Source organism: Strigops habroptila, chromosome 9 (assembly GCF_004027225.2).
Source record: "Strigops habroptila isolate Jane chromosome 9, bStrHab1.2.pri, whole genome shotgun sequence".
Classification (NCBI taxonomy): domain Eukaryota; kingdom Metazoa; phylum Chordata; class Aves; order Psittaciformes; family Psittacidae; genus Strigops; species Strigops habroptila.
The window spans coordinates 27,947,759-27,962,853 of record NC_044285.2 but is presented as its reverse complement, the minus strand read 5'-3'; the positions used below and the strand labels follow the sequence as shown (position 1 = coordinate 27,962,853).

The 15,095-nt window shown below is 45.3% G+C and overlaps 1 protein-coding gene across 4 annotated transcripts in view; it reads left to right on the top strand.

Moving 5' to 3' along the window:
• EDA (ectodysplasin A) overlaps positions 1-13,418 on the top strand; it is a 70,347-nt gene extending 56,929 nt beyond the window's left edge. Inside the window, exons 3-8 of one of the 4 annotated variants that reach the window (XM_030498325.1) lie at positions 1,637-1,666; positions 5,262-5,441; positions 6,719-6,753; positions 7,156-7,207; positions 10,076-10,191; positions 12,192-13,418. In XM_030498325.1, coding sequence (XP_030354185.1) covers positions 1,637-1,666; positions 5,262-5,441; positions 6,719-6,753; positions 7,156-7,207; positions 10,076-10,191; positions 12,192-12,443 — 665 coding nt within the window. In that variant the 3' untranslated portion in view covers positions 12,444-13,418. Of the gene's footprint in view, positions 1-1,636; positions 1,667-5,261; positions 5,442-6,718; positions 6,754-7,155; positions 7,208-10,066; positions 10,198-12,191 lie in introns of all 4 variants that reach the window. The other 3 variants (XM_030498324.1, XM_030498323.1, XM_030498322.1) reach the window with 3 other exon arrangements.
• Positions 13,419-15,095: the final 1,677 nt, after the last annotated feature.

Here is a 15,095-nt window from a genome sequence, read left to right as displayed (position 1 = left end):
ATCTGTCTGATGAGAGATTGTAGGAGCTGTGCCTGGTTAGTCTAGAGAAGAGAAGACTGAGAGGGGATCTCATTAATGTATATAAATATCTCAAAGGTGAGTGCTAGGAGGATATGCCAGACTCTTTTCAGTGGTGCCCAGTGACAGGACAAGGAGCAATGGCCATAAACCAAAATACAAGAAGTTTCACCTCAACATGAGGAAGAACTTTACGTTGAGGGTGGTAGAGCACCCAGGAGGGTTGTGGAGTCTCCCTCTCTGGATGTTCCAAACCTGCCTGGACATGTTCCTTTGTAACCTGCTCTGGGTGGCCCTGCCTTGGCAGGGTGTTGGACTAGATGATCTGCAGAGGTCCTTTCCAGCCCTCATAATTCTGTAGTAATTTTCCCATGACCCAACAGCAGAACGTAGGCAAATTAATCTTCCTGTTGAGGAGGCATTGATAAGGTTACTGGGCATTTCTCTGGTCCTTCTTGCCTCTTTCCTCTAACTAGCCACGGGAGATGGCACTTCTGTACTAACTGATAATTTGTCTTTCTCTGGCACTGCAGACTCAAAGCAACCTCATTACCTTCCGTTCATTACAAGTCTATCTCAGTTAAAGGTGATTTCTGTCTTCTATGTGTGTTTAAACCCAGGTTTTAGAGGGATTTCACTGATGAACAGCAAGGGAATATTTGGGGATTTTTGCAGTTCATTTCCATCCATGATTAATTTTTGAGGAAGCAATGGGACATGTTTCACACTTCAGCTTCTGCTCAAAAAGTAACGTAGTTTCTCAGCTTCACTATAAATATTTTCACTTCTTGCTAGGGAGGCTTGTATTCCCATTGTTTTAAAAAGCCAGTTCATGCTAATTCTTTGCTTTTGTTTTTATAAGTATTTTATTATTTTTAAACAACTTGGCTTGCAAGTATTTGGGTTATTGCTCTGAGAGCTGTGTCATGCTAACTTTCTTCTAACCTGCCCTCATCGGGAAGCATGTCAGCTTTAAATGTTAAGCTTGGTGATTTCAAGCCAAGAGACACAATTCATGTATGGCTGCATAGACCACAAGTGCATCTATTGTCCACTTGAAAAATAATCTGCTATTTAGGGACTCTGTTTTTGAATGGTTTCTGCTGAGTTTCAGGATTTCTGCTGTGTGAAGGTTTGATGTGCTGTGCTTCTGTCAGCAGCATCAGAGGGATACATACAGCAAATCTCTGGGCAAAACTCTGAGCAGTGTTCAGCAGAGCTGGAACTAAGCTGGTATCTGAGAGTAAAGCTCTGGCTTAAGGCTGAAAAGCATCTGTCACTGGAGCTTTGCTGTTAGCCACAGGTGTGTGGTTTAACTCATCTTTGCAATATGGGGAAGAGGTGCCCACCAAAACTCACTCACTTGCATTATACCAACCATGGATTGCTAGTTTGAGAGAGGGTAAAGATCTGGGTACCAGTAAAATCATCATACCTTCACAGCAATGGTTTGTAGAAAACAGAAGACAACATCTTTGGCTTACTGGTTTTGTTGTGAATTTTGTTCCAGCTCTGGAGATACAGCCTCTGGATCAGGGGGTGTCGATGTTGGGGGGGATCTTCTAAGATGAAATGGTCACTGAATTTCACTGGGTTTTTTTTTTTTTGTTCTTTGTAGGTCCAAGTTCAGTGAAAAACAAGAAAAAGGGTAAGTCTGAGTTTTGATTTAATTTTCCTTTTTATGCCTGTATGACCCAGCTATGAGTCCTCTTTAGCCAACACAAAGGAGAAACCAACAGCAGGTTCCCTCTGTGGGAAGGACAGGGAGTAATGTGGTGTGTGGTCCCACAACACAGACCATGAGCTGCTCTTGTGCACCTGCATTGCCATGGCAGGACTGTACAACCGGAGCATAGGGCTCATTAGAGCCTTCCTTGAAAACTAAAGGAAGTTAATTACCTTTTATTGAAGTAATTATGAAGATATCAGCTATCAGGAGTCACTTGCTGTTTGCCAGACTGTCTCTAATGAAACAGCTTTAGCTTTCGTCACTATCCTGCCATGCATCTTGCTGCAGGTTGGAGTCTCCTTCAGACCCACCAAAGTCAGCGTAGACAACCTCTGCATCTCACTTCTGGTTGTGTATTAACCTCACAAGTATTATTTTATGTGTCTCTTCTGAGTGTTGGTCAGCCACAGATATTTTGTCTGACTTCCTTATGTTCCTCAAGCTGTTTGCAATGTAGTTGGGTAGTTTTTAAAATGCCTATCAATGACTTGGGCTATTCAGGAGGCAGCCCCCTATTTCCACGGGGTGTCTGATGGTGTCCTTGTTTGTGTAGGACTCCTGGGGAGTGCTTATGGTCATACACTTACTTGCTACCAGGAACCTGAGTGAGTCAGAGGATCTGAGTTTCTTTGTAAACACAAGTATGCTGCAGTCTTGATTCCAGTGAAATACAGTCAGATTACCCCTTTCTGCTCCTTGTCACCATCTGTACATGGTGTGTGGTCACAACAGGTTGTAGGTTATGAGAAGTGCAGAAGCTGCGCGCGGCTTGGGGCTGTGCTGCTTCTGAAACCCAATCCACTGAGGGGCTCGCACAGGCATCAACACGCATTGCATGCTCACAGCCAAGCCTATACAGCAAAGCATAGTTGACATGTGCCATGTCAACTCGCTGCTTACTACCTATTGCACCTAATGTGTATGTAATTAACAGGAGCGTTAGCTGGTTAGCGCTTTGTTGCGTGTCTCAAGAGACCTTCCCAGTCCAGCTCACCACCGTGACCTGTGGCAGCAAGAGCAGCTGAGCTTTGCGTGTCTGTGCTACTTTAATAGCACATCAAATCGCTTTTAATTCTTGGATACAAACTCCAAATTTACAGTTGAAAGGTTGAGACAGGCTGCAGTTAGAAACTTAGTTTATATTTACTCTTAAAAGCATCATAAAATTTTATGTTTGAGAAGTTTGTCCTAACAAAGCCCTGTAACTCTAAACCCATGTTAACTCAGCCGAACTAATAACAAATGGTGACTGTGGTATTCGTAGCAATTCTGCTGTTGCAGGGGGATCTTGTAGAGCTGTATTATATAGGGCTGTAGCACTGTATAAAATCGTTTAATTTTATGGTATTGTCATATTTAATTTTTTTAGAGTTAGAGCTTATTGTTTGGCAAACAATAGTTAAGGAAAAATTATTGGTTCTGCCCACTTTAAATTTGGGAGCCTCACTAGTGCATGTGCATAAAGTGGGACATGTGGCACACTGGAACTTGGATGCTGGAGACCCCCTGTGGGGCTGGGGTCCCCTCATGTGGAAGGTGAATCAAGAGCTTTATACTCACTGAATATCTTTTTTTTGCCTTGTGACTTTAATAAGTCAGGTTCCATTAATGCATAAAAGTGGTTGGAATTACTTGAAGAAGCGGGGATGCACAGAAAGTGTCCCTGTGCAGCATCAGTTATGTGCAATTGTTTTTACTACTAAACTAGCAGCCCATTTAGTAGCAGATCTGATTTCTGAGACAGATTAGTTAAACCAGTTGTAATGTGTATCCCTCTTGGGAAGGAAAGCAAGGAGTGACAGCAGGAGGATTCTTGACTTGCTGCATGCGAATCCTTCATTGCAATGGACTATATCTGAGGGAATGTGAATAAGAACTTAGCAAGTGTGCTTTAGGGGAAATTGGTAAGGGGTTTGATTCAGGGTGATAGTTTCCATAGTGTGTTGTTATCCCAAGGAGGAGAATTGCTGCATTAGAGCAATTAGATTAGATTAGCTGGCCTGTTGCCAGCTCAGATTTGAAGGCACAGCTACTAACCTGGGCAGAAATACTGCGAACGATTTGTTGCAGGTAAGAAACCCATCTTTGTAGGATACCAGCATTACTTTAATCGTCTGTGCTTACTTTAACTTAGTTTTCTGCACAGTGAAACTAAATCACATGGTTGTCCTAAGCTGATTTCAGTGTGTCCTTGTTCATGGCTAGTGGCCATCTGAAGATCTCCACTTTTGTGCTAACTAAAATAGATGGGGTTTTCCTTGTTTTGTTCCTTGACAAAGATGAATATTTACTAGAGAAACAAGTACATAAATATACTCAGAAACCATTCCAATAACCATTATTTCATATCCTAACTGCTGCTGTCATCAAAAAAAGTGTTTCATTCTGTCTTACAGTTGACTTTGTTGCAGCAGTTGGAGCAATTCTGCTAAGTTATAAAGCTCTTTGGCATAAAAGCTGTTAAAGTTGCATTTTAAAAGCTACATCAAAATAACATAATTTCTATCAGGAATCTAGAACATCTGGAGAGCACAGGTCAGGCTTTCCATTCAAACCTTATTTCAGTCCACTATGTGGATTGAAAGTTGGATTAAGAGTCTTCACTTACCTGGTTGTGCTGTTCCCCACTCTGGGACCACATGGTGAGATGTGTTTGAGGATTATGGCAATTTGTCAGTGCTTTCATCCTCCTCGTTGGGTTAATGCTTCCCTTACCCCTCCATCCAAAGCCCAAAATGCACGTTTGATGATTTTGAGGCATAGTAGCATCAACTTCGCACATGTTAAGTGCCTCCTGATGACACCATAGAGAGGTGCCACTTCATCCCGGAGCACTGTGGGGATGCCTCCTGCATCGCCCTGGGCGCTCAGCAGCTGAAGTTCAGCTCTGAACTACCCTCTGGAGGCACCTCTCTCCCTCAGAGGGGAGACCAAGCCAGGGGGGTTGTATGCTAATGCATACATATGCAGCAGGTAGAAAAGATTGCAACTGTTTGACATCAAAATAAATGGAAAACTGAGAAACTGCAGAGTGGTTCGTCTCCACTGTCAACACTCCACCTTTTGCCGTGGTGCACTGTGGTATGCAGCTGGTCTAAAGGGACTGTCCCAACCTTGACTGAGGGATGCTGGACTCCCCGCAGCCCTATGCCAAGAGCAGGATTCCCAGGGAACAGCTGTGGCCAGAGCTTTGGGGCAGAGACCATCCCAGTCTCCATCTCTTGGGAGGCCTTGGAGAGTGCAAATGCCTCATTTAAATGTAATTACATACATTGGAAGGAATCTGCAAGGCAGTGACCTGCTTCTGCCTTGCTGGCAGCATTGTCCTCATGGTGCAGAGCCATGGGACCCCCACCCTGGCCAGTTGTGTGCTGCTCTTTGTCCCTGCCCTCTGGCCAGCAATGATCCATTCCCAATCTTCTGCCTGCCTTGTTCTTGGGGCTTTCTTGTAGGTAAAAGACCATCCCACCCTTGGCATGGTTGAGAAGCTAACATTTCACCTTCTACATTTCAGGTAAGAAGGCTGGTCCTCCAGGGCCCAACGGTCCTCAAGGGCCACCAGGTCCTCCTGGGCCCCAGGGTCCCCCCGGCATTCCCGGCATCCCTGGGATTCCCGGCACAACTGTCATGGGACCACCCGGCCCCCCTGGCCCGCCAGGCCCTCAAGGACCACCTGGGCTGCAGGGCCCCTCAGGTAACCGGCTTGCTCCCTTTTCTGCTCAGAGCCTTTGCACACCAGGGGCACACAGGAGGTGCTGGTGCTGTACACATAAATCAGAGCTCCAGGTTTCCATCTGAGGACAGCAGAGTGTCTGCATGCGATGGTGCAGTGTCCTTGTGTAGGACTCGGATGTTCCTGGGCTTGTCCTTGGGGAAATGAGAGGAGGAGCCTGGCAACAATGGTTTAGGGTGCAATGCCATGGGCAAGGGGGTGCCTGTCGGATGAGGATGCAGAGAAGGAGCAGCTAAGACCTGCAGAGCCTCAGTTGCTTTTAAGCATCCTAGTGAAGTCTGATGGTGATTGATGTCCTGGCTGCAAGGTGGCTCTTCCCAGCAGGAATCCTCTTAAGCTAATGCAAAGCCTAGCTTTGCATCAGGACCAGGAAGGCTGATGCTTCACAGAGCCATTAAGCCAGCCCTGGAGCCACACGAACTGTGGCAGCTTGACTCCCATACCAGCCAGATGAAAATATGGGTTTTTTTCCTGCAGTTCTTGGTTTCTTTTTTCTTTGTTTCTGTGTATCTGCACCATACTGTTTCTCCAAGGAGTCATGTGCCAATTATTTTGTTACATTCTCTGAATTTAATAACTCTTTAAAATGCAGATTAGTAGAAGTTCACATCGGTGTTGTTTGTTATATATATATGAACAGTCTAGTGTTAAAACATGTATCTTCAGAGAAATCAAGACTATTACCCTATAGCTCACATGGCTCTCAAGGGAAAACTTGGTTGACTTCTCAGTTTATATCTCAGAATTGTCAAATCAGAAGCCAGGAGCAGCATGAGGTCCTTAGCACCCCAGAGTGCTGCCCACAAGCATCTTCTCTTTAATAGAAATTTGGCTTTCGGAGAAAAGAGATTTCAGCATGTAGCTTGAATGCAATGAATGACCTGAGTTACTGCAGAGTGAAACTTGTAATCTTTGCAGCCAAGAGGCTTTATTGCCACTGCTGATCAGGAAAAGGGTTGTGCAATTTTTCCTTCTAGTGGAAACTGGTTGAATAACATTCAGGAATTTTGGTGCTGGTAGACAGAAATGCAGGAATAAGTAGGAAAAAGCTAGATGACTCTTTCTTGTTTATGTACTTTTTAACATTAAGCTGCACCCCATACTGCTGGTACTGTTGTCCTCCTGTTGAAAATGGTGTTTTCATGGTTGTTAGGGGGTAAGAGAAGTTTTATTTATAGGAGTGTTTACTGCAGCTCTTTCAAGCTTCCTCTTCAATAATATGAAATTTTATTTTGCAGGTGCCACAGACAAAGCCGGCTCCAGAGATATCCAGGTTTGTTTATCTTCTTTCAAAGAAAAAATTCAGCTTTGGCTGGATTTTTGTAACCATACCCACCTATGTTTGCTAATGTTATGTTCAGTGGTACAGCTCTGAAAAAAACTACCCCTTCCTGCATGTGTGAAATCAGAGTTACACAGAGTGACTGAGCTCACTCATTTCATTGCTGAAAAGAAAGCCATATTAATCTGTCTTGGGCTTCTCGCCTCTTCTCCAGTACTTAAACATGTTGTTGTCAGCTGCTCTGAGCTTTTGTTTTCATTTATGAAAAGCATGGATGATCTCAGGGTACTATCATGCCTCTGTACTGGTCACCAGGGCTGTGGAGGTGTGTTGAATGACTGTAAAATGATGCAGTTTGCTATTAATTTTAAATCCCTGTGCTCTTCTTTGCAGCCAGCTGTGGTCCATCTTCAAGGCCAAGGCTCAGCAATCCAAGTGAAGAATGGTAAGAATCTCATGATATTGGCAGTTACTGAAAAGAGCCCATCCTACACCCGAAGCCACATACCTGGGTCTATGTCCATCCTACACCACCATTCCCTGATTATCCCTGCTGTTGGCCTCCCCATGAGACAATCTGATTCCCCTACCCAGACCCCCTTAGAGGAGTCTTCTGCTGAGTCTCCATCCCCATTTCACCTGCTCTCCTATTTATCTCCCAGAAGACCCCTACCTTGCACATCCCAGTAATTCTGTCCTATTGAATCTCCCTTCTCCTTGACCTCCAGACAGATGTTGTGCCTCCTTCAACCTGCTGTCGTATCATTAATTTTCCTCAGCTCCTCGATGGACAGCCTTCTTTCTCACTCTATTCTATTTAAAGCCCCCAGTGTATCCTTTTCCTGTCTTAGCCACATCAGCCTGTGTTTTTCTCACATTTTCACATTAATTTGTGGCAAGGGAAGGCACGGCTGTAGTGTGAGGACACAGAGGTGCACGGCCACTGGCTCCTCCTGAGTTACGCTTCAAGCATGCACACATGCAGCCTCCATGGCCCCTTGTGCATCTCTACCCCCAACAACAACATTTTAAGCCTTTAAGCTCAAGTCCTGCCGAGCTGTTTCACGTCCACAGGCAGCTCCTTTCTCTCCTCTTGCCTTCCTAGATCCCTATCCAATTTCTGCTCGAGTTCCTGCTCTTCTTGCCAACAGCTGGGTCTCATTCATTAGCTGCTGCTTCCCTGCTCACGATGTCTGGCTGTGCGGGAGAGGAGCTGGCTGTGTTGTCCCCTGCCTAAGCCACCATGTGCAGCTCCCCAGGGAGTGCGGGCAGCAGCCCTGGGGCATGTACCCCTATGCCAGACCTGGAGGGCTGTAGCTCCCAAGGATTGGGGCAGCAGAGACAGGACTGTAGGACCCCATGTCTGCCAACTTCTGCCCCATGCATGGGATGATGAGGGCTGGACACTGCTTCTGTTGAAAGGCAATTTCTCTCTTTCAGCAGACGTTTGCTGAGAGAGCTGAAATTTCTCATGGTTATGGAAGTATGCATACAGCAGGGTGGAGAAAAGCTCCCCAAAACAAAAAGGAAACCGACTGTTCCCAAGAACAATACAAGGGAAAAGATGCTGTTTTGCTTACATTCAAAAATTATCCCTTTATTAATGAGAAGCCAGTATGTTTACAGAGTATGCTACTCTCTAAGAGTGGGAATTGCCCTGTGAGTGTCCTTCCCTGCTGCTTGGGAACAATCTGATGCTGTGAGCCATTAATGCTGTCCAGCTGACAGCCTGGCTGGTGTGTGGCTGGGGGCAGGGAGCAAAAAGCAGATGAAGACTGGGAGGAAGAGAGTTGCATTTGATAAAACAAGGCATCTACAGAGAATGGCTCTGTTCAGGGCTCATAGCAAAGTGTGTCCTCTGGGTCTGCTTGTTGGCCTGTCCAGAGGACAGAGGTCTACTCATGTTGTGAGTTAGTCCATCAGCTCCAATGCCAGAGGACTGGGTGGTTGATCAGTAAATCCCTGACCATATTGAGTGAGGACCCCAGTTAAGGGTTTATGCGGTGTGACATAATGCAATTTTGTACTTTGTTGTTGTTTTGGCTTTTAAAAACCTAGGAAATGTAATGACAAAGCATTTGTTAAAGTAATGCTAGTTACAAAGTCAAGAATGTTGAAGTCAAGGAATACCAGAATTAAAATCGATTGTGTAACCCTAAGTTGGCCTCCATGCACAGATGTGTCCTGAGAGATGGTGCAGTCCCCTAGTTGCACACGATTTTCCTCATAACACTATTGTCTCTTTTGCTGCAAGGACTAGTTTTCTTCTAGGGATGATCCCAAGGCTTAAAGTGAGGGTGAAAGCTGTGTCACGACACTTATGCTGAGAATATCTTCCAGCCCAGCAACACTGAGATATTGTCCACAAGTAGTCCCACTCCCATGAGGAATCACTGTTGTCACCCTAGCCTTGCTGCAGTCCTCAAGGATTGTCTGTTGATGTGGTTTTCAGCACACTGTCTGCTGAAGCTCTGCTTTTTTTAGTATGGAAGCTGGGTAGAGAGGTGTGGGAAGAGGAATAAATGAAATGGAAAGTAGAGGAAAAGATTTAATGGTCTCAAGGGTGGGTGATGTCAGTCAAGGGTCTGTCTTGGAGAATTGGATCCTGGTCCTATCTCTGCTGCAGAGTTTTTTCCATGATATCAGGGAAGTCACCAGTAACAAAGATTTTACAAGGGCCATGAACAGATGCTCTTCAGGAGGCACCTGAAGAAGTGCTGTTATAATCACAGCTGCCATAAGTCATTTGGGATCAGTGGCTGAACATGCAAAAATAGTGTGAAGAATCAGCCCCTGGCCTCTCAGGTGAATTAAGAAAACTTAGCAAACAATCTTATAGTAGCGGGATTGATTTGAATGTGCTGGAGTGTCTTTGCTCTGGAGTGGGGATGATACTGAAAACATGTTTTCAGGCCTGCAAAATATTCAAATATCATAATAAGCTCAACTTAGTGTCAGGAGGAGGCAAGGGGATGAACGCAGAGTAGTACAAAAGGCCATAGCCAAATTTTCAAGGATGAGGAGAACCACTCTTGTCGAGGACAAGCAGAGATGTAAATCAGTTGTGTTGGGCACTGAACAAAATGGGTGTCAGCAAGTGATAATGACATTAGAGCTATAAACCGGAGTCCAAACTAACACACCGTGATCTTTAATTCTGGGATTTTCTTACCGTGTTACTTGACTTTTCAACTTTGAGTCTGTGGCAGCTGTTGTGTATGAAACCTTGCAATGTCACTGTATTTCTGTGCTCCTGCGCTTTTCATTGACGGGTACTGAGTGACTGCCATTTTCTCATACTGAGATCTTTCAGGTGGAGTCCTCAATGACTGGTCTCGCATCACTATGAACCCCAAGGTGTTTAAGCTGCATGCCCGCAGTGGGGAGCTGGAGGTACTGGTGGACGGCACATACTTCATCTATAGTCAGGTAGAAGTGAGTACGGTCCTAGGCCTAACTCCTATTTTTGTGTTCCAATGGAAGCCTTGCATGAACCACGAGAGGGCTCCAGACAACTAGCAAATGCCAAGAACTTGTATGTACTTTTTACCACTTCGTGCTCTAGGAGGTGTGTGTCGGAGAAAGATGTTAAGAGTTTCAAAGTGCAAGGTCACACGTTTCGCCCTAACACCAGCCACAAGAGATTAGTTACCAAAACACATGTGCAAACAGCCAGCCAGTCCCCACATGCCACCGATGCCTTTTTTTAATCTTCCATATTGTCTGCGCAGTCATTCACCAGCCCATCTAAACCTCCCTGCAGAACAAGGGTCCCAGCAGGATGCTAGGCTCTGTGCTTTAAAATAGATGTAAGACTAAAACCCTGACAACTCATGATCATTTTGAAGCCATGCCACTCTTCGTAAGCGTAGGACTCTCAGCCCACTTGGCTTGACCAAACTCTAGCTCAGGTAATTCCATTTTGCCTGCACCTACTTTGTGTAGCTGCAGACTGACACGATGCACTACATTGTGCAGTGGGATGGCTCAGCTCTGCTTTAGTTGGTACCGACAACAAATGTACAGACCTGCTAAGCAAAGTAATAAATAATTGCATTATGATGTAGTGTAGTAATTGGCTAATCAAGATACAATTTCCTTTCCCCATTCAAGTAAACTGCGGGAGATGGACTGTCATGTAACGCACTGCTCCCAGTGTCTTGCAAATCTCTGAACAGAATTGCTGAGCTGTGTGGAGTGTGAGCGCCTCCCTTCCAGAAATGCAGGGTGTCCTCCCAGCTGCAGGCTGAAAAACACGTCCACGTTCTGGGACAGATTTTAGCAAGACAAGGATTTCTGTGTGACAGCCACAATTAAGCAGCTTCCACCTTGTTCCAGGCTTCTAATACTGCCTGCTGCTCATGATTTGCCTCTGTTCAGTTGGCAGCCCCACTGGGGACTGTACAAAGTCTGATAAGGTGGGCTGTGGGTGTCAAGTTAGGTGCTCTTCTGTGGAACTGGTTACGTGTCTAGTTTGGATGGGGACAGGAAAACTAACTCTATGTTAGTATAGGGCCAAAGTGTAATTGCTTCCTGAGCGAAATTAGCTTAATGCTAATTGTTGGCCACAATGTTGTGCTTCCCTTGTAGTCCATCAAGGGAAAAGCAGTCTTGTGGAGCTTCTGAGGTTGCAGGGTTTAGGCTAAGAAGAATTAGCAGATGCATCTAGCAGATGCTGGTTTTCTTCTATCAGGAAGCAGCAGTTCCCTGGGACTGAATTCCTTAGACAGGTCTTTCTCATGCATCCCACAGTTCTTCAGAATCAGTGTGTGGGAGATGGTTTAGTAATGACTAATGGAGTCACAGGGACTTAGGCACTAGGTCTAAGAAATAAATCAGTAGAAACACTGCAAGGTCATTTGCTTCCAAGCTGTGCAGTTTGGGAGGGTGTCTTCCCTGTAGTAGCTTATGCCTACCTCAAGTCCAATTACAAAGAAGGCAACTCTCAGTACATCTTAGGGCATTTTTGATGTCAACACTAAGGAGGCTCATGGGACCCAGAAAGCAGGACTGGCCAGGTAAGTGCAAGAGGACTTCAGTTAAAATATTTCTGTTCGTTTATTGGATGAAAAGCTGTTTGTAGCAGATAGAGTTGTCCACACATTTTTGTAACTAGGCCTGTGCAGGTTTGTAATTTTTCCTGTAATAAGCAGGGTCTAAAGCGAGTGTTCATAGCTCAGCCTTAGATACATGGATTCACAGATTCTTGCATGCTAGTGTTAGCATGAAGTGGAATACAGAGTTTCCTCATGTTTGGTTGGCTTGGGGTTCTTTCTGCCTCAAACAAGTCAATCTCCCATGAGTATAGGTGCCCTGCGGCCAAGGAAGGGATTATTAGCAGAGGGAACATACCCACACAAAGGAATGTGGACTTGTTCTGTGTGCACAAATAACTCCCTAACACCTTTCTTCTTCCTGCTTCACATCAGGTATACTACATAAACTTCACAGATTTTGCCAGCTATGAGGTGGTGGTGGATGAAAAGCCCTTTCTGCAATGCACTCGGAGTATTGAGACCGGCAAGACCAACTTCAACACCTGCTATACAGCTGGAGTCTGCCTCCTCAAAGCCAGGCAGAAGATTGCTGTGAAAATGGTCCATGCTGACATCTCCATCAACATGAGCAAGCACACAACTTTCTTTGGGGCCATACGCCTAGGAGATGCACCAGCATCCTAGATGAACTTGGCATGTCCAAGGATACTCACAGAACTGCACAGTGCTGCTGTTCATAAGCGTATCAGTATTTCAGGGGGTTCTGTAATCCAGCCATAAAGAAAACTGATCCAGAGCTGTTTATTCCTGTGTGTGAATGCAGGAAGCACAATTGTCTTCTGTGACTTGCATGGAGACTTGGATCAAAAAGCTAGTTGAAAAAGCATTGTGAGGAAGAAAGGCTGTTGTGTCTGCCTTGTCTCAGTATTTCAAGTATTACTGCACTGATACTCTGCTCTGTGATCTTCACATGAGGCTTGTTGAGAGTTGTGTGGGTCTCTGCTTTTATGTTGCACTAGCAAGAGCATCCCAGGCGGTAGCGGGAGAAGACAGACTAATGTCCAAATTGTCCTATCCAGGCACTCCTGCTTCTGCACGCTAACGAAAAGAAGGAAGGGGGATTTCTGGTTTTCTGCCTTCCCAGTTCAGACTGGAATGGCCACAGGGTGCAAAGGGAGGTGAATAAGACAGGGTCGGTGGTGTTTACATTCATCCTCAGGAGCGTGAGCAAAGGCGGCGAAGTGCCTCTGCCTAGAACTTGGAAGCAGGCTGCAAAAAGAAGTACGTGTGAAAGGAAGAGGAATACTTAATAGAGCAGGCTTAGCAGATAGGAAACTGCCTCCACATTCCAGAAATCACCAAGTCCCAAAGAAAATGCTGATGACTGGTTCCAGCACCTCTGCTACTTTCAGCTCCTACTATTACCCCAAAGGTATACCTTGCCCTAACGGGGCTGCCTTAAAGTACTGCTGCTGTTACAGCAATTTGTGTTTTGTTGGGGTTTTGGTTTGGGGGATTTTTTTGGTCTTTTTAATTAATATTTTGCAAACCAGAACACATTTCTACAGGCTTCGCTGAGCCACGTAGAGCAGACACAAGTACTTGTGAAAACACTCTGAAGAAGTTTGTCATGTTTAAGAATAAAATATTCAAACAGAATTTTTTTTTTCTGTTTTAATAGCAACTGTCCTGCTTTTAGATGTGGTTTTTATCCTTTCTCCCCCCACCCCTTTCCTTTTGGCACCCTTCTACCTAAAATGCTCTAATAAGTGGTGATGGAGTCTCTAGCAAACCAAAAAAAAAAAAAGTAGTATTTAAAAAGTCTGGTCCAGCATGAAGTCACCACTTTTTCTTTTCTATGAGCCCTGCTGAGTCTAGTCATAACTCGATTTCTGGTGACTAATAGAAGAGCTGGGACACTATTGTTTCTTTTGGCTTCTTGAGCAACTCTCTCCCGTTACCTCCCCTCAACTAGGGGAGACCTAAAGCTATAAGATGTGTTCAGGCTGAAGCGCTAATTGCTCTTTTGTGTCGTGCCTTGGCTTGTATTTGGTTGCGTAGGGATTTTTTTTAACTGGATTTCTTTTCAGAACATGTTTTTTCTTTAAAAACTGAAGAGGGTAGTGAAGTTTCAGCCTATGTAGCAAACAGAGTCCTGAACTGACATCTTGGTGATGGCCTCCATCTCCAAGCATAGGTGGCTCAGCCACGGTCACCTGCAGGGACATGGGAGCAGATGTGTCTCAGCACTGTGCTGTAGCCACTCATCTAACCTCAGAGGGTCCACCCTGGCTGAAGCATTCTTGGCTCCATTCACTTTTCCCCATCCATAGCGAGTGATCTCACTTGCCAAGTATTGCAGTCATTGGGAGATAACTATTTCTTGGGGGCACCCAGCTTTGGCTACAGCCTCGCTATTCACTGGAGGCGTGCAGTTTGTAAAATAACTGCATGAAAAATTGCCTGCTATTTCTTTTTCAGTATGTTCTCCTTTCTAGCCTTAACGTGTTGGACTAGCAAGAGCCTTCGGGGCACTTAACCAGCCTTTGTGGTTTATTTCCTTTAAAATAGATTAAGAAGGATATGTTTCTCTGACAAGGATGAATTGGGACAACTGCGTATAGTGAGAACTTTAAGCAAATCGTTAACAGAATTGCTTTAGAATACAGCCTGAACAGCAAGTCTTAGGGGCAAGCTTAACTAACACAGTGACTTGGGAAAGTGCAATGGATGGAGTTTGCATTCCTTGTCCCCCACTGGCAGGGTCTCTGATTTGCTCCTGACTATGGCTGCAGGCAGGAGAAGGCAGAGGGAGAATCCCTTCTCTCTCTGAAGGCCCCATGCATCACTGTCAAGTTCCTTCTCTGGTGTGTGCCTGGGATGAGGGAGAGGAGCTGAAGGGTTCCTTCCATTGAAGGTGTTAACAGGCTTTTTCTTGTGCTCATGTTACACCAAAGCACGAGCTCAACGTAGGCAAGCTGGAGACATGGTGTTGGAGAGCAGAGAAGACCTGCCTGCAGGTGGCCTTGGTACCAAGAGACATGTTCATCCCTGGGATGAGCGGGCAGATCACCAGTCCTGCAGCAGCCATGGAGAGTCCTTGTGCTTGAAATCCTTTGGCTTCTCTAGCAACAAGTTCTCATTAATGAAGTATTACAGTGCAGGTTACCTAGGCTGTAGTATAGATTCTTCTGTATTATGCTTCTCCAGATGGTGCCCCACCGTCTTTGCTGCCTTTTCCTCTTAACTGGAGCCCAGCAGGCCTGGAAGCAAGCTCGGCTCCTCAGGGGAGCGTGAGGAGGATGGTTATGGCAGGTTCTAACAAACTACAGCAAG